General features: G+C 49.4%; 7 protein-coding genes across 7 annotated transcripts; 2 read left to right on the top strand and 5 right to left on the bottom strand.

Annotated features, from left to right (window-relative positions):
• Positions 1–888: 888 nt before the first annotated feature.
• CTAM01_01169 (uncharacterized protein) lies at positions 889–1,970 on the bottom strand (the record flags this gene model as incomplete). Its single annotated transcript, XM_060517211.1, has 3 exons — positions 889–1,201; positions 1,650–1,832; positions 1,930–1,970. The coding sequence occupies 3 exons, from the start codon at positions 1,968–1,970 to the stop codon at positions 889–891; spliced, it is 537 nt and encodes a 178-aa protein (XP_060388673.1).
• A 2,732-nt stretch (positions 1,971–4,702) lies between these two features.
• On the top strand, positions 4,703–6,217 carry CTAM01_01168 (zinc knuckle; the record flags this gene model as incomplete). The annotated part of the gene is made up of 8 exons (XM_060517210.1): positions 4,703–4,754; positions 5,359–5,378; positions 5,437–5,471; positions 5,526–5,539; positions 5,598–5,612; positions 5,667–5,803; positions 5,860–6,010; positions 6,069–6,217. The coding sequence occupies 8 exons, from the start codon at positions 4,703–4,705 to the stop codon at positions 6,215–6,217; spliced, it is 573 nt and encodes a 190-aa protein (XP_060388672.1).
• A 1,689-nt stretch (positions 6,218–7,906) lies between these two features.
• CTAM01_01167 (acyl-CoA dehydrogenase) lies at positions 7,907–9,661 on the bottom strand (the record flags this gene model as incomplete). The annotated part of the gene is made up of 4 exons (XM_060517209.1): positions 7,907–8,243; positions 8,307–8,415; positions 8,481–8,757; positions 8,843–9,661. 4 exons carry the CDS (start codon positions 9,659–9,661, stop codon positions 7,907–7,909), a joined length of 1,542 nt encoding a protein of 513 aa, XP_060388671.1.
• A 235-nt stretch (positions 9,662–9,896) lies between these two features.
• On the bottom strand, positions 9,897–10,103 carry CTAM01_01166 (uncharacterized protein; the record flags this gene model as incomplete). Its single annotated transcript, XM_060517208.1, has 1 exon — positions 9,897–10,103. One exon carries the CDS (start codon positions 10,101–10,103, stop codon positions 9,897–9,899), a length of 207 nt encoding a protein of 68 aa, XP_060388670.1.
• Positions 10,104–10,834: 731 nt separating this feature from the next.
• Positions 10,835–12,088, bottom strand: CTAM01_01165 (uncharacterized protein; the record flags this gene model as incomplete). Its single annotated transcript, XM_060517207.1, has 1 exon — positions 10,835–12,088. One exon carries the CDS (start codon positions 12,086–12,088, stop codon positions 10,835–10,837), a length of 1,254 nt encoding a protein of 417 aa, XP_060388669.1.
• Positions 12,089–15,011: 2,923 nt separating this feature from the next.
• On the bottom strand, positions 15,012–15,119 carry CTAM01_01164 (uncharacterized protein; the record flags this gene model as incomplete). The annotated part of the gene is made up of 1 exon (XM_060517206.1): positions 15,012–15,119. One exon carries the CDS (start codon positions 15,117–15,119, stop codon positions 15,012–15,014), a length of 108 nt encoding a protein of 35 aa, XP_060388668.1.
• Positions 15,120–16,460: 1,341 nt separating this feature from the next.
• CTAM01_01163 (flavin containing amine oxidoreductase) lies at positions 16,461–18,360 on the top strand (the record flags this gene model as incomplete). Its single annotated transcript, XM_060517205.1, has 3 exons — positions 16,461–16,613; positions 16,823–17,408; positions 17,462–18,360. The coding sequence occupies 3 exons, from the start codon at positions 16,461–16,463 to the stop codon at positions 18,358–18,360; spliced, it is 1,638 nt and encodes a 545-aa protein (XP_060388667.1).
• Between the last annotated feature and the right edge of the window lie 814 nt (positions 18,361–19,174).

Raw genomic sequence — 19,174 nt, 5'->3', positions numbered from 1 at the left:
TTGAGGCTCGAATTGGCAATGCCGGGCTTCACATATATCTCGCCCCTCGACCATGCATCCCCACGGGAACACCGGATCACGGATAAATCTGATGACCACAAAGCGCCACGTTTGCAATACCTGACTAGAGGGAAACCGACTTATCACAGATGAGGCTAAAAGTATCGCCATCTGCTGTTAAAAGCATATGCGGAAGCTTAGAGATATCTAGTGCTCAAACTGACTATCACATTATGCTTACTTAAGATGGACGAGAATTGCTCTCGGCACCATATGCGCAACTCAGAGCCAAGCTTTGAGAAGCATATTGCACGTGGTCAGCGACTCTTCCTGCATGGCCTGGTGAAGGTGCTCGGTGTTCCGTTGCTGACAGAAGCGGCAAATACTTTCCAGTAGCCCACAAGATCTTTCACATCCGATGCATGTTTGGCTACAGCAATCAGCGGGACTCGCAACGCTTGTCGATGCCACGTCTCCGCTCGAGAAATATGTGGCAGACAATCTAGCGGACAAATGCCGGTATCCATGAGCAGGCCCCATTGCTGGTCTCCGCGCCGCCCCTATGACTTACGGGCTCTCCTGCATATCACTGCGGTGGTTTGTGGTTACATGCCGTTCTAGCGTCTTGGGTCGCAGGTGCGGCCTCGAAGAGGCCAGTGGTCCGGTAGAGACTCCACACAAGTCGCATTCGAAAATGCTTCACATTTGCAGAGATGCAATGGCGCCGTCATGTTTTCCCGGCGTCCGCCCATGAAGCTGTTTCGGGAAGGTCGCGACCATCGCCGCTTCATTTCTCGGGTGACAAGCCTGTGAACTATGCGCCTGGAGCCCACGAGGTCCGCGAGGAAGCCCGTCTGCTACGTTGCAGCGGTTGGACACAAACCGCAGTTAACGATACCTAGCTTGCAGCTGCAGCAGACATGTATTTAGTTGCACAGTGCACCCAATTCGTTGCGCGTTCGTTGCGTAATGGCTGGCTAAGCGAGAGAACATTCGATGGAATATCGTTGCCAACCAACAATTGCGGCGACAACGGGCACAAGCGAAGACCATCGAATTGAACGACGTGCGGAAGACCAGCAGGCCAGGGCAAGTTTCTTGGCAGTTGTGCAAGCGTCGCGGATAAGGGAAGGGTTGCCGGCGAAGCAAAGTACGAAGCGAAGTGGCCGTCGGTTGAAATGGGTGACCGGGTTCATCCGGTCTACATGATTTCACAGGCCCGGGCGAAAAGCTTACCACCAACCTGAAAGGGAAGACTGGCCGAGATTGAACGCGGCAGATCTGACCGGACCGGAGGTGCATCTCGATGGAACGAACCAATCCTCTGCTCTGGTTCGCCTGGATGAGCATGGCTAAATGCGTTTCCGAAACTCGAAAGTGAAATGAAACTCGTGGGATTTGTGCGTTTATTCCTCCAGTGAGATATCACGAAAAGGAGTTTGGGGTGAGGAGGATGTTGAAAAGGAGGTTGAAAAGCACGGAGCCGATAATCTAGGCTTTTTTGTCATTTTGGTCTTCTCTCTTTCGTGAATGGGGTTTGCCTTTTGATGAGGGGGACGCTGTCGATCTGGAGGGGCCGTCCAAGCCTCGGTTCGGTTTAAACCTACTTTGATGGCATCTCCGACAGGGCTGTTTATCAGCTTGCGTACCTGTGCCCTTGGGTAGCAGGTGGGCTGAACGTCCAAGGCAGATGACTCTTGAGTCGAATGAAAGTGTGACGACCAGACACCATGACACGGGAAGCTTTCTGAGAGCCATCCTCGAGTGTCGGTGTTCCGCCAATGATCTGCAGCAGGTTCACGAGCTTCTCGAAGCTAAAGCCGGAGCTGGAGCTAGAAAGCACAAACCACTGACACCAGCAGTGCGAAGGGACCACACTGAGGCATGTGTCATCCCACGGACGCACAACCATCTACAGCAACCACTTACCAGTGGTCAGGCCGGGATCGCGGGGTACGAAACTGAGGCATATGTAGCCGAGACTTCCTAACACAGGGTTAACAATACGCGGATTATGGGCATGCAAAGAGCGCTCGTACGGTGCAACCTCAGGTTGATTATTCAGACATTACATGGACAGCCAAAGCCCGCTGCCCAGGACGCCCGACGGCTGCTAGAGACAAAACTCACCAGCGACCATCTCTCATTCAAGCGCAAGCAAGGCTGACCTTGCCTGATTGTCGACACAGTGTGAGCCAGCATATCCGCGATTCCGCAGTGTACGAGATTCACCCCTCTTTCATTCTCATACGTCCAGGCTGCATAAGAGGGGCAGCAACTGTGGCAGTCTGGCAGAGGATTGTGAGACGAGAGACTTATCAGAGCCCACTCATCGGGTGAGGTGGGAGCGTAATGAGTGAGAGACCACTGAGATGAGCAGCATGAGCATGAGAGGAGCGTGTGATGAGGGGCTGCTCAGGACAGGACAGGGAGAGATGCAAGGGACGGGAGCACAGTGGCACGAAATCAAGGATTTCCGACCCCTCGTAGGGATGGAAGGGGTTTAGCGAGGTTTGGGGCATCGCATTTCACAGTGCCTTAGGGCCTTGGGTAACTTTGGGGCCAGGCCTGGCCTGCCACTTTGGCCTGCCAGTGCTGCCATTTGACCTGCCTCTCGGCGATTTTTAGAATCTTACACAGGGGTACCCCACCTGCCTGCCTTCGACATGCTGAATTTTCTGATTGGTATTTTTGTTTTCCCCATGGCAGAAAAAAAAAAAGTGTCGAAAAAAATGGAGGGGCAAAAATGAAATACGGACTGCGCGAGGACAGCGACCGGGTGGTGGGGAGGAGGGGGTCTCATGAGCAACTCTACTACGTAGGCTCTAGCAGTCCACTTCGATCGACTTGAGTGAAAGAAAAGGCACCTTACTCTTACCGTGACCAACCCGGTCTAGAGCATCGACGATGTGAAATTGAATTTGTAGAGTCACCTGCCTTTGAGTTCACCGTCCCTGGAGTTTGCGAAGAGAAGGGCTCGAACGAAGCGCTTCCATTGCCCCCCGACGGCTTATTCTTCGTTCCCCTTCCCCCCACCATCAGAAATGTTAAAGTTTGGTGTCCCGTCCTGTCCGGCCTTATTGGAAGGTTCTTTAGGCTATCAGAAACCCGAGCTTTAAGTATCTTCATCTCAACTTTTTGAACCTTCATCGTCATGGAAGGGGGGCACCCAGGTCTCTGGGGAATTCTGAATACCTACGTAATGCGGTGTGAATATGGCCATGACCGTAGTAGCCCTCAATGGCAAGCCCAGTCCGGGTCGGTTCCCGACGCTGCATTTGTGAGGCAAACTAGCTGCCGCCCCTTTTGGCTGGCCTGATTCTGCCCAAGGAGTTCCAACTGTGTGATTGTGCCCTGCCGGTACCTATCTGAAGCTGACAGACAGCACAATCTCATCTTCGGCTATGGGGAAAAGGCGCCGGCGCATTTCGGGCATTGATGGCTAGGTTATGAGAGCTGTGGGCTGTAGCTAGGCACAGGCATATGAGGCAAGGCAGGCCCGCCACGGTCAGAGATACGTATGAGGGGAACGGGAGATGAACAGGCACCTTATTGGAGTGCTCGACAAACGTAGGCAAGTACCTATGTCATAACCATATCGAACTGGCCATTGTCTAGATGTACCTGTTGTAAGACTGAGGAGTAAGCCTGTCAGATTTATAGCGACTTTATGACAACATCAAGGGCGTTCACCGGCTGAATAGTATTACGGCAAGTGAGTATACTGAGAGAATCGAAGTGAGAGGTGAGGTGAGGTGAGCCAACCGTGTCAATCTCCGTCACACACACATACTACTCCGTACACACGCTCATCTTTCATGGACAGTCCCGTCACCAAGTTGCAATCAAACACAAATGCCGCCTGCCCGGTCCAAGCCAGAAACGCCCAAGGAAAGGTCAGAAGGGGGCATCCAGAATCTAGAGACGGGCTCTTCCCCTTATGAGAAGGGACTTGCCTATCTGATTGGTGCTCCGGCGCCTGCCCATCTACCAGATTTTCTTGGGCTCCACAAGGCGGTCTGACAATCCAAATTCGCTGCCTTTTCTTTTTTAACCTTGGCCACTCCCTGGCCGCAACGACTGCTTCCCTCCCCTTCTCTCCCACAACACAAAACCACCACCACCCATCACAAACCTTGCAAAACCACTACGGAAAAAACAACCCTCCTTTTTTTCCTTTCGAGCAGAGATTTTTGATCACGGCTCGATTATCCGCCCTTCATACGTGAGTGTAGCCCTTTTCCTGACCGTCATCCGCGGGGAGAGGAGAGAAAGCCCCTCCATTCACCAATATGGGATATTATTCAACTCGACTGGGATCCCGTCATCGACATGAACAAAAAACCCTCCAGAGCTTGCCAGCTGCCAACCACAAATTCACCTCTTGCATCTGACGAAGGCGGCGCGCACACACACGCACCTCCATCTCCAACTTCCCCACATCGCGCACCGCACACACACAACAGACAAGCGCACACACACAAGCACACACATGCCACTTGCCCCTCCCCACGTCAACCACATTGCGACAAGGCCGTCTTTCGCCTCCCAGCTCTTTTCCCCTTCTCACACGAAAAGCTTGAATCAATTCCTCCTCTCGACAATCTCAAATCATCTCATCGACTTTGCCGTTATTCTAACGCCTTTCTTCCAGTTCTTAACACCACCGTTACTACTCCTTACCAACCCACCATCAATCGCAATGGATTTCCAGGGATCTGCCGGCGCCCCCCAGGCTCGCACCTGCTTCACCTGTGAGTAGCCTTCCCAGCTTCGGCGCTTCCCCCGTCTCACCACTTTTTCCAACCTACGCGCTGCTTTTCATGCTTTTCAATTTTTCCACTTTCGTTTCTGTGGGTGGCTTTGTGGCTTTCGGTATCGACTGGCACTTTCATCCGAGATTTGGTTGCCATTGGTTCACCGAGTCTCACCGCTTCCACACTGAACTTTTCCCACCAGTTATTGGTGGTTGTTTCATTTGTGCAGCTTACCTTTGGGCCCCTCCTCCCGAGTTTATATTATCATGTGTCCACTGGATCTTGAGGTTGCTGGTATATGCGGGCGTAGAGAGCTCTATCAAGCAACTACATGACTTTCAAGTTGGTGTTTGGTGGGGTCTTCTCAGTACGAAGCTGGAATTATCACTTGGAAAGAGGCTTGGCAAAGCATTCGCGTTGGCGTGAATGCTTCGCTAGGTTCGTATCTCTGGACCCAGATCTGTCAAAGAAGCCGCGTGTATGCCCTTACTGCGTCGTCTTACTGACTCTGAGCCGGTGTGCCAGTGACACCTTGATCATGCCTTTCCCTCCAAACGTCGTTACAATTCATGAGCGCAAGAGTCTGACCAGAGATATTTAGGCGGTGCTGCTGGTCACCAGGTACGACTTGCTGAAGGATGTTACGACGCCTAGCCCTCGACTTACTGACTCTTTCTAGGCCCGTGAGTGCCCTAACCGTGGCGCCGCCAAGTGGTACGTTGATATGATCTTGTTTGCCTGATATGCCCCATACTGACTCGGACATAGCTACAACTGCGGCAGTGAGTTTTGATGTATCTGTGTGTTACCGACGAGATGACTGATTGACGTTCGCTTTAGACGAGGGTCACATGAGTAAGTCCTTTTCGAGATCTTCATGAGGTTGATTGTTGACTTACATCCTTCAAGGCCGTGACTGCCCCGAGGGCCCCAAGGACACCAAGTCCTGCTACCGCTGCGGCCAGGCTGGCCACATCAGCCGTGACTGCCCCCAGGGCGGCAACGTCGGTGGTGGTGGTGGTCCCTCCAGCTCCGAGTGCTACAAGGTTCGCTTCGCCTTATCTTGAACGCGCCGAATGTCAGTACTAACACGATATAACAGTGCGGTGAGGTTGGTCACATTGCCCGCAACTGCCCCAAGGCCGGCGGTGGCTACGGTGGCGGCTACGGTGGCGGTTACTCCGGCGGTGGTGGCTACGGCGGTGCCAGCCAGAAGACCTGCTACTCTTGCGGTGGCTACGGCCACATGTCTCGTGAGTACCCGAGATGGTTTCCAGATTGCCAGTTTGACCGTGCTAACATACCATGAAGGCGACTGCACCAACGGCTCCAAGTGCTACAACTGCGGCGAGAACGGCCACTTCTCCCGCGATTGCCCTAAGGAGTCTTCCGGCGGCGAGAAGATCTGCTACAAGTGCCAGCAGCCCGGACACGTCCAGTCCCAGTGCCCCAACAACTAAGTCTGCGATGACTATCGGCGATGAGTGGTCTGCCTTCATGGCAGATTCGGTTTCGAGACGGTTCGACGGCTTCGAGGCCACCGTGGCTCACTTTTGCGATATCAACTAGGCATTGCGGATGCTTTGTACATTTCCTTTTTTCACCCTCGTCTTTTTTCGTCTTTTCTTCCTTGCTCTCATGTTCTCACGGCAAACAACTCTGGGACTCGGCCCGCGGAAAAGTTTTACACGGACAACGGCATATGAATCACGGCTTTTTCTTAACGCACCAAGATACACCTTTCGCATTGGGTCCGCTACAACCTCGGCAAAATGCGGGGTTTGGTTCGGATCGTTTGGATGACGATGGCACAGCAACGCAATAGGGAGACACAAACTTTTGCGCTTACCTCTTCTCCGGTTTTCTTATGGAAAAGAAACTGGGAGGAGGGGAGTAAGCAGGCAGAGTGGGAGGGCCTCTTTTTTGTGGGCCGGAATAGCTTTCGACCTCTGATAGACTTGGTCTTCGTTGCATATGAGCGGTCTGGGAAAAGAAAGGACTCTCAATAGTAACGACGACCTGGGCAGTGTGGGCCGTTCTAAGCGGTCATGGCTGTCGTTCAGGGCAGGGAATGGAAAGTTTGCGTCGTAACCTCTTTTTTTGCTCTCCAGTGTCCGTTACAGTGTCTGTGATGTGTGTGTGTGTCGTCTTGCTGGACTGTGGGCTTACCCGGCGTACTTATGTAAAGGGGGGGCTACGGTCTCTCTAGAAGTATTTCTGCCGTGAGCGTTGACGGTGAACGTTGACGACCGCGGCCCAAACTCCGTCCCAAACAGAAAAGACAAAATGTTTTTGAAACTTGGAGGTAAGCGCGTCGTCCCAACACTGGAAAGTCTCCCCGTTGTCAGACTCGCCCGGTGCAAACTTTCGTCGCGCGTTTGGATTCACATCCGTGCTGAGGTGTTATGGGTAATGATTTCCCAAGTTTTGTGCTCCGTGCTGTTTTGTGTGGTCTACTGCCCTCGGGTGTCGTTGACCGTCACACTGTGAATGTATACAAAAGAGTTCTGAGGGTTCTGAGATGTTGGAATTTATTGCGTTTAGATACCATCAGTGTGCTGTTATCTCTCTAGAGAGGGAACTCGAGTATCTTGGGCTTGGATATGCAATACTTTGTCTTGGTCAACTGCCCCCTCGCGCCCCTTTTCCCTCTTACCCCCTCGGAAAAGGTGCAAAGCAAGCCCCACCCCCGTTCGAAACGAAACCCTATTGTCTGTCTACGTCTGACTACCTTGCCTCTGACTTTGCCTTTCAGCAGAGCACACGGGTTGTCTCGTCTCGTTCCCGGTGTATATCCGAACTCTGTTCACGCTGTTCAAACTCACGAGAGAGGAAGGGGGGGGGGGGGGGAGGAGGCTTGTTGACTATGAGGATTGAGGGGGTTATAGGTGGGCGATCATCCAATGTTGATTTGTTTCTTTCTTCCGAGTTTTCGTCCAAGAAAAGGGTTTATGTGAGGCATTCCAGAATGATTCCTTTTACAGTACATATATATATATAGCTGACAAATGAGCCCCCGTTCTTCATCCCGTGTCCGTCACGAGGACGGCGTCCCAGTGTAGTGTAGTATAGTGTAGCCTATTCTCACAGCAACAAATAACCCGGAACATAACACCGATACCGTTTGTCCATGTCCCAAAAGACCTCCCTTATAACCTCGACTTGGGCATAAACTTCATAGCCTGCCTAACTCCCAAGTCGCCCAACACCTCCTCCGCGCCACCGAGGATAGCATCAAACTTGTACGTGCGGTTGAACATCTCAATCACGCGGCCCATGCCCGTCCGTGTGAGGCCGCGGCCGCCCCAGATCTGGACCGACTCGTCGGCGATCTCGTGCGCGGCGCGGGTGGCGCTCATCTTGAGGAGGCCGATGGGCCCGCCGAGGTGCTTTGCTTGTTCCTTGTAGGGCATCGAGTTCATCTGGTAGGTGATTGTTTCGAGCCAGGATTGGTGGGATTCTACGAGGGCAATCATCTTTGCGAGTCTGTTTTGGGGGAGACGTGTAAGTGGACGGTCAGGGTTGCAGAAAGGGGATTTGGATACTTACTTGAGACGGATGACGGGTTGGTCAATGAGACGCTTTCCGAAGACGAGACGCTGGTTTGCCCACAGGAGACACTCTTCGACGACGGCTCTGCATTGGCGGATTGTGGCGCCTAGTTGATAAACGGTCAGCGCTATCCGGATCTAAAAGGCGGAACGACTGGGGATGAAGACTTACAAGCCATGGTCCACCGCTCGTGGTTGAAGTTGCTCAGGATGACGTGGATGCCCTTGTTCTCCTGGCCCAGCAAGTTCTCTACCGGAACCTTGACATTGTCAAAGGTTACAAAACCCGTTCCTGCGGCTGGAGAGTAGGATGTCTTGATAGGCCTGGTCTCAACCCCTTCGCCTCTCTCTATAAGGAGGACACTGAGGCCCTTGTCTGTCTTCACACCAACAACAAAAAGCGAACAGTACGTAGCGTTCGTTATCCATTTTTTGGTTCCATTGACGATCTATTCCATGGTTTAATTAGTTAATGATCAACTTGTGTTGTGGTTGTGGCCCAAATGGATGGGAACAGAAAGTTGGTAGACTCACATAGTGTTTTCCGTCAGGTGTCTTTTCCGCAGTGGTTCTAATGCCTGCAACATCACTCCCAGCAAATGCTTCGGTAATGGCCAAGCAAATCTTGTCTTTGCCGCTGAAAACCGAATCCGCAACGCGCTTGCGCAGCGACTCGGAGTTTGCAAAGTTGAGAACGACAGGCAGGCCAATCGTCATACCCGCAAGCATACCGTCCTGAAAACCGCGGCAGTTGGTCCGGGCCATCTCTTGGCTGAGAATCATGTCGTGGAAGTAATCAAACTCCTCGCCATTAACGGCGCCGCCCAAAAGGTCCACGCCATGTAGGTGCTTGCCAGGCCCGAGACGCATGTGTAGCACTCCCGCCTTGGACATCTTATCAATGAGCTCCTGGGGAATGACTTCGCCCTTTTCCTCGCATTCAAGTGCCACAGGGGTGATGTGCTCGTCGGTGAACTTGCGAATGGCCTTTTGCAGGGAGCGATGCGAGTCGTTGAAGTAGGGGGACTTGAACTGCGGCGTAAGCCAAGTGGGCTCGGCGTACGGCACGGGAGACAGCTCGCCGGGGCCGGTGACGATAACCTGGGGCTTCTCGCCCTCGACGGTGCCGATGACGAGGGTCTTGTCGTACTTTGTGAGGACATCCTGACGGTGAAGGTTGTAGAACTGGGTTGTGGCGTCTTGGCCTGCGACCTGACGAAGGACGGCTTCGCCACCGGGATGACCCATGGCGAAGTCGGTCAGATCATAGACCTTGGAGTCGATGATGCACCAGAGGGAGTCCTCCGTGTTGTTCTTTGCGACCTCGTCGCGAGAGAACGTCTTTGCGGCCATGGTGGGCGGTTTGGAGTTCGTGCTTGCACTCCTTTATTATTCGGACTAACGAGGAAGAATCGAGGGGACAAGCTGACGGCGGGGTCTAGCAGTCGAATTGGAGGCTCGATTCGTCTACGAGAGATGGGATATCCGTCGAGGTAGAAGGAGGAGGAGTTGAGGTTGGCTCTCCAGAGTGCGGGTTCACGAGGATAAAGAGAGAGTTTGAGCAGGTCGCCCCGGCGGTCAGGTCATTCTAGTTGAGGAGGCAGTGCGTCTCTCGGTTGACATCGGTCTGGGGGGTTAGGGGGAATGGACGGCGTCCAGCCATGTCTGGAAATCGTGCCGCGAGCCTCGGCTCTTGTGGAGCGTGGGCGACCTTCCGGGTTCGTGCTGATATTCGGCGGAGCTGTGATTGGATGGCGGGAGGCTGGGGAATGAGACGGCGTCTGGGGGATGCCATTTTAGCCTGGCCGGGGGCGGCGGGGGCAGGTCGAGGACTAGAAGCTTTGTGTTTGCACTTCGGAGTCTACCGCGGACTTTGTTTACTAATCACTCCAGAGTCCAATGAAACCAAAAGACCCTGAATAGAAATTGACTTTTGTCGTTTGATGGGAATTCGAGGGAAATACTGCTGCGAGACTTTGCTCCAAAGTAGACATGATCGCTGGTTGAGACGTCTGAAAGACTGCGCGACGCGACAGAGCCCCCTGTTGATGCTCCCCACAAAGGCGGGAAGCTTTTACCCCGCAGAGGGGCCGTCTCCCCCGTACAGTTGCATCCCTCAAGTCAATAATGAGATTCCGAGGTTGGAGGGCCCCTTTCAGTAAACAAAAATCCGGCCGAGTCTGCTCACACGTAGCGGCTCAACCATAAGACACGAGGCTCCAAGCGCTTCATGGGTATACGTTGTCAAGAATGCAACCTCCCAGAACAATTGATCAAGAACCCGTATGTTGCAACTCGTAGCTTGGAGAGGTTAGCCCCAGAGCTCTCAGTGACTTCAGTGATCAGACGGCGAACATCACGCTGACCTTGACATCAGACCATACGAATAACCTTGACGAACATCGGACTGTCGTAGGTAGGCGAATATATCCTTTGTGAATATCTTCTTTCCTGCTTATGTACTGTAGACACGAGTAAGTCCGCTTTCTCCTACTTGGCTGGTCCCTGGCTCGTCATGGCGTGATCTCATCCCAGCACATCGGTCCAAGCCGGTTTGTAGGTACGACTCGGATCATACGCAAAGTTAAACATGGCCAGTGCAACCACAACATGCGCACTCGCCCAGAGTGGAAGAATGACGTCCACGGGCTTTGGGATCCCGTATCGATTGCTAGTTGTGAGGTGCAACCGGGCCCATCGGGATATCTCCAGAGTCCACAGGACCATTCCGATTTTCCAGGCCCATTGACTGGCAGAGCCTTGGGCGTTGAAGTCTATGATACCGTTGCCCTGTATCACTGCCAGCTCCTGGCACTTTTCTCCTATGGCAAGCACAAGTCCGGTTGGCCATATGACGTTTCCAACGCCATACAGGACGTCTAACAAGACTTGCGGCATCGAAAGATGCTTTTTGTAGGAACGCAAGCCGCAAAAGATACCTGACACGATGCTGCCAAGAAAAGTCGTTCCGAGCATGCTAAATATAACGGCATGAAAGTGCGTCATGTATGCTCCGGTAATAGTTTCGACCAAAAACCATCCTAGCAGCAAGTGGGAGGCGATAATGGCCAGAGCTTGTCTCAAATTTGTGCGGCTGTCTCGAAATTGGTCGTTCTCGTCCATAGCCGCACCGCTCCCAAGTCTAAGGAGCGGGAAGTGGACCGGAGGACGGATTCGACTCCCCGCAACGGCTTCGACCAGCCCGATGACCCTGTTCCGGCTCTCCGCGGGTCCGGCTATCCATACAAGGCCGAGCAACAACTCATCGCAGAGGAAACTGGCGAGATAGATGGATGCTAGAAATTGAACCCAGAAGGTGCCCCGGCAAGCGTACAATTTGGTTGCTTGTAATAGAGGGCCCAAGATGAAGGCGACAATACGGATCAAAGTGTTGCGCTGCAAGTTGGCCACGTCACTATGGGAGATATCTATTTCTGTGTCGTATTTGTGCGGTGCGACAACCAGAGTCCATTTAGAGTCGTGACGGTGGAGGCGGAGGCAGCTGAGGGCTTCAAGTGAGTTTATGACGCAGACAACGGGCGACCACCTGAGGCAAAAGCCCCATTCCGAGGGGAACCCGCAGATCTTCCCGCACGGTTGGGTCGCGGTATTGAGGACAAGGGCGAGGAGGGCCCAAAAGGCAGATTGCCATGACAGGTGATTCTCTGAGGTGTCTGCGGGTGGTGGTGGCTGGAATGGCTGGCTGTCATCCTGCGGCTGGCCGGCACCGATGTGCACTGGTAGAAAGAAAAGTAGGACGAGTGATGATGGCGGATGCATCGTGACCTTTGGGATGAGGCTCTGTCTGGTCAGGCCCGGCAAGTGGGAAGGAGGATTGGTAGTCCGTGGTCCGCACCTCGAAGAACTAGAGGGTAAGACACCACCCCACACAACGGATCACCCCCCACGACGGATCACCCAATTTAAATAATTTTCTAGACTTCGACTTTTCGACCTCATAACTACGAATTCGATTATTAATAATATAACGCTACTAAATCTAAAATTCTAAATATATATTAATAAATTAAGCTTTTTCTATACTATTTATAAGTATTAAGACCGTAATTAAGTACTATAAGTAAGCCTTAGCCTCTTTTTTTACCCTTATAATAACCTTAATTTATATAAATCGCTTATTTAAATTCTAACGTACTTTTACTTTTATAATTAGTTTATATAATTATATTTAAACCTTTAATAACTTAATAACTAATTAAGTATTAGCTAGGGCTACGTTTTAAATATTTAATTACTTATTTATTTTATTAAATATTAATTTATAAATAACGAAATTAAAATTAACCTCGTTTTTACTTCGTATTTAAAGCTTTTAGTACTTTTTAAAATCTCTTAATTTTTTAAAAATAATAATATTATAATTTTAAAGTATTTTAAGTATTTTTAAAAATAAGGGCTCTTATAATAATACTTATAAAACGTTTATAAGTTATATTATAATAATAAATTTACTAAATAGGGGCTATTATATATTAATAAAATATAACCCTATTACTTTTTAATTAATATATATATTCTATTTTATAAGTACTTATACTTAGGCCTAAAAATAATAATAAAAAAAGTTCTATTTCTTAATTAGTACTAAGTTAAGCTAAAGGCCGTAATTTATAAACTTATTATAATAATATATTTTAAGTAAAAGAATATTAAAATATTTAGGGGCTATATAATATAACTAAAATATAGTAATAAATAATATAAATAAATACCCTTAAAATAATATTATTATATAAAATTATTAAAAACGTAATTATTATACTTATTAATAATAAGTAAATACTTAAATAAGAAACTCTTAGTTTTTATTTCTATTTATAAAATAAATATCTTAATTAACTATTTTAACTTAATTATATTTAAAATCTATTTATTTATAAAAAACGTAAAGCTTTACGAAGTATAATTTAATATTTTTATAAAAAAACTATTATTATTATATAGTTTACCCTTTAAAAATTACTAATAATAAAAAATATTAGCTATTTATAAAAATATACTTAAGTATAAAAGTCTAAGTACGGTTTCTTAGTATCTAAATATAAATAAATTTCTTTTTAAACTTACTTAGTACTAAATAATCCTTATTATTCCCCTTTATTAATCCTATTTTGTTTATATTTTAATAAAAAGATATTAAGATTTTATAAATATTTAAGAGTATTAAGATCTTTTAAAAAACTTATATAACGTTAATAATAATAAACTTAACGTACTTAGAATCTATATAATAAGCTTATAATATTAAGAATATAAGATTTTTATATAAAAACCTATTTAGCTACTTTTTTAAAATAAGTATTAGTTACTATTTTACTAAAAAATACGTATTATAAACTTTTTAATTTAAATATAAGTTAGAGCGAACCTTAACTAACTTTATAAAATTACTTAGTAAGTAAGAGATTATTTTTAATATTTATTAAGCTTCTAATAATCCTTTTTTAACTTCTTAATTATTATAGTACTTCGTAACTAGTTCGAGAGGGTAATATAAGGGATTTTTTAATTTATAATAACTTTTTAAATTAACTTATTAAAGCCGACGTTATATTATACGTTTTTAATATATTTTTCTATATATTTAAGTATAATAAATCTACTAATAATTTTAGTATAATTTTTGCAATTTTTTTTAATTATTTATTACTTATATATTGTAATAATAGTAGTATTAAAGGAGGGAAAAAATCGTCCAAATTGGGTGATCCGTCGTGGGGGGTGATCCGTCGTGTGGGGTGGTGTCTTACGCAGTAATACTACGTAGAAGGAATCTAGAAAGATGGCATGATCGGCGGCAATGTGTCTTAGTCGCGGTCAGCAAGGCCCGATTGGGCGTGTAAAAGGGCCTATCAGCATCAGGTGTGGCTCCTTTGAGGAAAAGATGCAGCAAGTTGGATGTTGGCACTTGGCATTGTGTTTGCTGTCAAGGTAGGTCAGAAAGCTTGAGGGTATCGTCGGCTCCTCTTATCTGCAGTTTCAGTGCGATTCCTGGCAGAGCATCGAGTCAGTTGGTCGGCGTCGTGACAGGGTGGGCATAACAGGACGTGTGTCAGTCGAGGAGAGGTTCAGGTAGGCGGCGGAGAGGGATGCGGTGGTGACAAGGTGGAAGGGGAGAGCGTGGAAGGGTGGAAGGGTACTTCTCTCGCAGTAAAGAAAAAAAAAAGGAGCGGAGAGAGTTGGATGGAGATTAAGGTGGAGGAATGACGCTGTTGGTGGAGAAGGAGCAGTGAAGTGTCACCGGTCCCAAAGAGAAAGTGCCCCTCGTTCCTTTTCGTCCACACCTTCCTTCATTCTCTGCCATTCCTGCCATTCTCTATTAAGCGCAGTTTCTCTGAGGAAGGTACGGAGTTTCGATACGGAACGCACGGAAGGTATCATCTGAGGTACCTTGAGGTTGGTAGTCCTTCCCTGCTGTTCGTGGAAGTGTACGGAGTTGGTAGGTACCTTAGCCAAGTAGCATTTTCATTTCTCACGACGGAACGCTTTTGCGCCGTCTACCTGACGGGTTTCCCACGAGGTTCCACCATTTCCAGTTCCACCGCACAGTACAACTTTCATTATCCGATCCCGCCCTTTCCTGGCAACTGGGATCTGACCCAAGACCCAAGACCAAGACCCAGCAGGAAAGACCCTGAACGCCCAGGTTGACTGCCAAAAAATTCATGACGGGAGCTGCAGCTCACCGAAAATCCAAATTGGAACCAAACCAGCAACCTCGACTTTCTCCCATTCTCTCATCCGGGCTTCTCTCTCTCTCCCGTCTTCCCTGGGCGTTTCTCGTCTGCATCTGCGTCTGCGACTTCTTTTACGTCCACGCCCACGCCCTCGTCCCTCGTTCTTCTCTGCCTCTTTCCTTCGTTATCCCGGATGATATCGAGGCTCAGCGCGCGTGCAGTCTCCCGCCCGATCGTGTATTGCATTGTAAGTTCTAAGTTCTCATCGTCGATGCCGATGTTCTCCTTAGTATCTTGTTCACACTGCCCTCTACCTCTCAATTTCCTCAGTTCAATTTTCAGTTCTCTCTTTGCCGCCCCTCATTTCTCCGTTACACAAGCACGAAAATGCCCTACGTCGTCTCCCAATGGTGTACCTAGTGCAGCCAACCGTCAATTCTTCCCCGCGGAAAGCCTCAAGAGCAATGGTGTCGCTGAACCGGTCGTGGGCAAGCGTCATTACGTCCCACGTGCTGGTGGTTTGATTACAAGTTGAGCCAAAATGCACAAAAGCGTCCTGTCGGAATACAACGGCGTCTACCCCCAGCTACTTGTATGGACCATCTATTACGCCGCTTCTACGCGAGCCTAGTCGGCGACAGTCCCGAGTACTTACTTGTTATTGCCATTGCCTCAAGAGGGGGAAGGTGATCTGGAGGTGTAGTTGGAACTTGCTGTGCGTTGAACAGCATCTGCATGACAACCTTTGTCGGAAGAAAGAAGATTAAAGTGGTTTTGGCAAGCTGCAGATTCTGGAATGGCAAACATCCAATGTTCCCAGTATCTTCCTTCCTCCGCCACCTTCTCCGTCCGATGCGCCTTTCATGTCTTTCATAAACCTGTTCAGCCACGCAAGGTATCAATCTCACCTCCAATCGGTACTACTACATGGCGCATACCTTGGCTTAATCAAAGGCACTTCCGTCATCAACCTACAACCTACATGGGGAATCCGTCACCTTCACCATACCTTATCTGGACTATCCTCGCGCTTAACCTTCCCGGCCGCTGCACCCAGATCCACGGGTCCTGTTATATATCAACTTTACCACCCTGGATCCTGACCAGAACGTCTTAGCTGCTGCGAGCTAGACATTTCACCACGTTCATCCTCCCCCTTCTCCTCCCCACAATCCTTCTGCTGCCTCTTCCACCTGACCTCTTCCCCCAGCCCACAAGATCGCAGTAGCTCCTTTTTCTCTGTCTCACTCAGTCTGGGGTTCTCACAAAACCAGACGCGGGCTCATATCCTGTGACTTCACTTATTTCTGCTGTGGATCAGCACTGAACCAGCAGCGTTGCGGCATAGTTCGCCCGCGCTTCCCCCAATTAATCAACTTTCGTGACCAGATTGTCAAATACTACCACAATACCCTCACTCTCTTTCTGTTGCATTTCCTCGAATACTTGCCGCCATGGACGCTTACTCAGTCTCTTACACCAGCCCTGCCAACCGGAGTACATCTCGCATTTACCAGGATTTAGAGTCCTGCCGAGCCCAAAGCCTTTTTGGGTCCGGACAAGACAAGCTGTTGCTTAGATCGCTGACCATGGACTCACTTCTGCGGGTAAGTCTGCTGCTTCCTGTCAAACACGTGCCCAATACCATTAGTGGGACGCCTCGGGCCGGGGCCACCGACTGTCTCTTTTGACGCGATGGGCAAACCCGTCCGATTCGTACCACGACCGTACCTTTGCTGGTATACACGCCTCAGTGTACAAGACGAAAATTACTTGTCAATGTTTGTCAAGGAAATTTCCTCCTGACACGTCACAGCGCAAACAATCAGAGTCGGGCCCAAAACCCCATATTGCTGTCGTCGGTGCTGGCCTCGCCGGTCTGCGCTGCGCTGATATCTTGATTCAACATGGCCTGCTGGTGACCATTATTGAGGGCCGAGAGCGACTTGGAGGGCGTATGTTCCAGGAAACACTACCCAACGGCCACACTGTAGACCTCGGTCCGAATTGGATCCACGGCACAGACGACAACCCCATCAATGACTTGGCCAAAGAGACTGGAACGGCCGTGGGAAGCTGGGATCACCGGTCGTATGTGTTTGATGATTCAGGAAACTTATTTAAACTGGACGAGAGCGAGATCTATTCGAGTTTGATGTGGGACATTGTCCAGGACGCCTTCCAACACTCTAACAAGAACACGGCTACTATACATCCTGATGAGAGTCTCTGGGACTTCTTCCAGGAAAGAGTGATTGAGAAAATTCCCGATAACGAGGAGAACTTTGCTGAAAAGCGAAAAACCGTTCTCCAGATTGCAGAGCTCTGGGGTGCTTTTTCCGGCAGTCCAATCACAAGCCAAAGTCTGAAGTTCTTTTGGCTTGAGGAATGCATAGACGGAGGTGAGAATTATTCTGATCTGAAGTCCTGCAGACTTCTGGCTAACTTGCGGAAGAAAACTTGTTCTGCGCTGGTACATACGAAAAAATCTTTGAGAGAGTTGCAGAGCCCGTCAGGCACAATGCCGATGTCAAGTACGATACTATCGTTACCAAGGTAGAGCTCAAAACCGAGGAGCGGCCGAAACCGAGGGTTCACACCAATACGGGCGAGATTTTGGAGTTTGACGACGTCGTCATGACGACACCCTTGGGCTGGCTGAAGAAGAACCTTCAAGCATTCGAACCACCGCTCCCTGAGAGAGTCGAGCGTGGAATCCAAGCCATCGGATATGGATGCCTGGAGAAGGTATATATCAGCTTCCCCAAAGCGTTTTGGCTCGAGCCCGACGCAGAGGGCCGCGTGGTGCAGGGCTTCTGCCAATGGCTTGCGCCGACATATGCTCAAGAGACGAACCCAAAGAGATGGAACCAGGAAATTGTTGATCTTGCCTCGATGGGCGAGAACTCGCACCCGACGCTCCTGTTCTACATTTTCGGAGACGAGTCCAAGTACATTACCGAAGGCGTGTCGAGGTTGAAGACGATACCGGAAAGAAACTATTTCTTGTATGACTTTTTCAAGCCTTACTACTCCCGTCTGCCACATTACGACGAGAATTCGCCCGACTGCAAGCCGACGGGGAGTCTGTCGACAGACTGGCTGCGAGACGATTTGGCGGGCAACGGCAGCTACAGCAACTTCCCAACCGGATTATTGGAGGGCGACAAGGACATTGAGGCGATGCGGGAAGGCGTACCGGAAGGCGGTCTGTGGCTGGCGGGCGAACACACGGCGCCGTTCGTGGCGCTAGGGACGGCGACGGGAGCTTACTGGAGCGGTGAGAGTGTCGGCCGAAGGGTTGCCGAGGCCCATGGGCGGGCGAGCAGCAAAACTCTGGAAGAGGAACAGTAATCGGGATGCTGAACGAGTCGTCTCGCGCTCAGCCTTGATGTGGTGGTTATATGGCTCGGAATTGGGCGATTCATACGGCGCATCCTGCATGGCCTGGTGGTTGATGGAGTCACTGGTGGTATCTTGCATTCTGGCCAGGGCCTCTCCGTACCGGGGAGCCTTTGGTGCTGCATTCTCTTTTGTTGTAGATGCAACGACCCACGACGATGACGGCTGTCATTTGATTCTTCAACGAATTATTTACAATAAGTATATTTTTTTGGGGCGAAGACTTTTGTACTTCCGGGTTTGCATCTGAGCGCTGATGGTCTGAAACAATGTCACTCTGATGAAATAGGCTGAGGTAACACTTGACAGAACGTCGTTTCTCTGTCTTTGTTTTCTTCTCTTTGTTGATTCCGAGTCTTGTAATGGGGATTGTGTTGAAATTTGGTCAAGACGTCAGGAGGAGGTGTTAGACATCGATGGCTGTGGAACGTGGGGCCTGTCTGCCACTCTCTCATGGCAACTTCACATGCAAAAGGGAAAGACAGAGTACCTTATGTAATAAGGCAGGTATGTATGCTTTTGGGTACCCAACTTGCCAAACCCCAAGACTGACTGAAGCATGCTCATGACTGGGATGCTAAGCGAGGTATTTCAGGGCGGATAGAATAGACCATGATAGAAGAGACCTGTTCGAGATAGGTTTCTGGTGGTGTAGCCTCTGTGTTCGTGTTTGGTGTTTGGAGACAACCTGTACCCTACAGTGAGGACCCATTAATTTCAATACACCTCCCAGTGCGTCAGCGTAAACCCGCTAACTTCGTTATAC

The sequence above is a fragment of the Colletotrichum tamarilloi genome (assembly GCF_030869305.1).
Source record: "Colletotrichum tamarilloi strain Tom-12 chromosome Unknown Scaffold_2.1, whole genome shotgun sequence".
Taxonomy (NCBI): domain Eukaryota; kingdom Fungi; phylum Ascomycota; class Sordariomycetes; order Glomerellales; family Glomerellaceae; genus Colletotrichum; species Colletotrichum tamarilloi.
The sequence above is the reverse complement of the archived record's forward strand: the minus strand, read 5'-3'. Positions and strand labels throughout refer to the sequence as shown.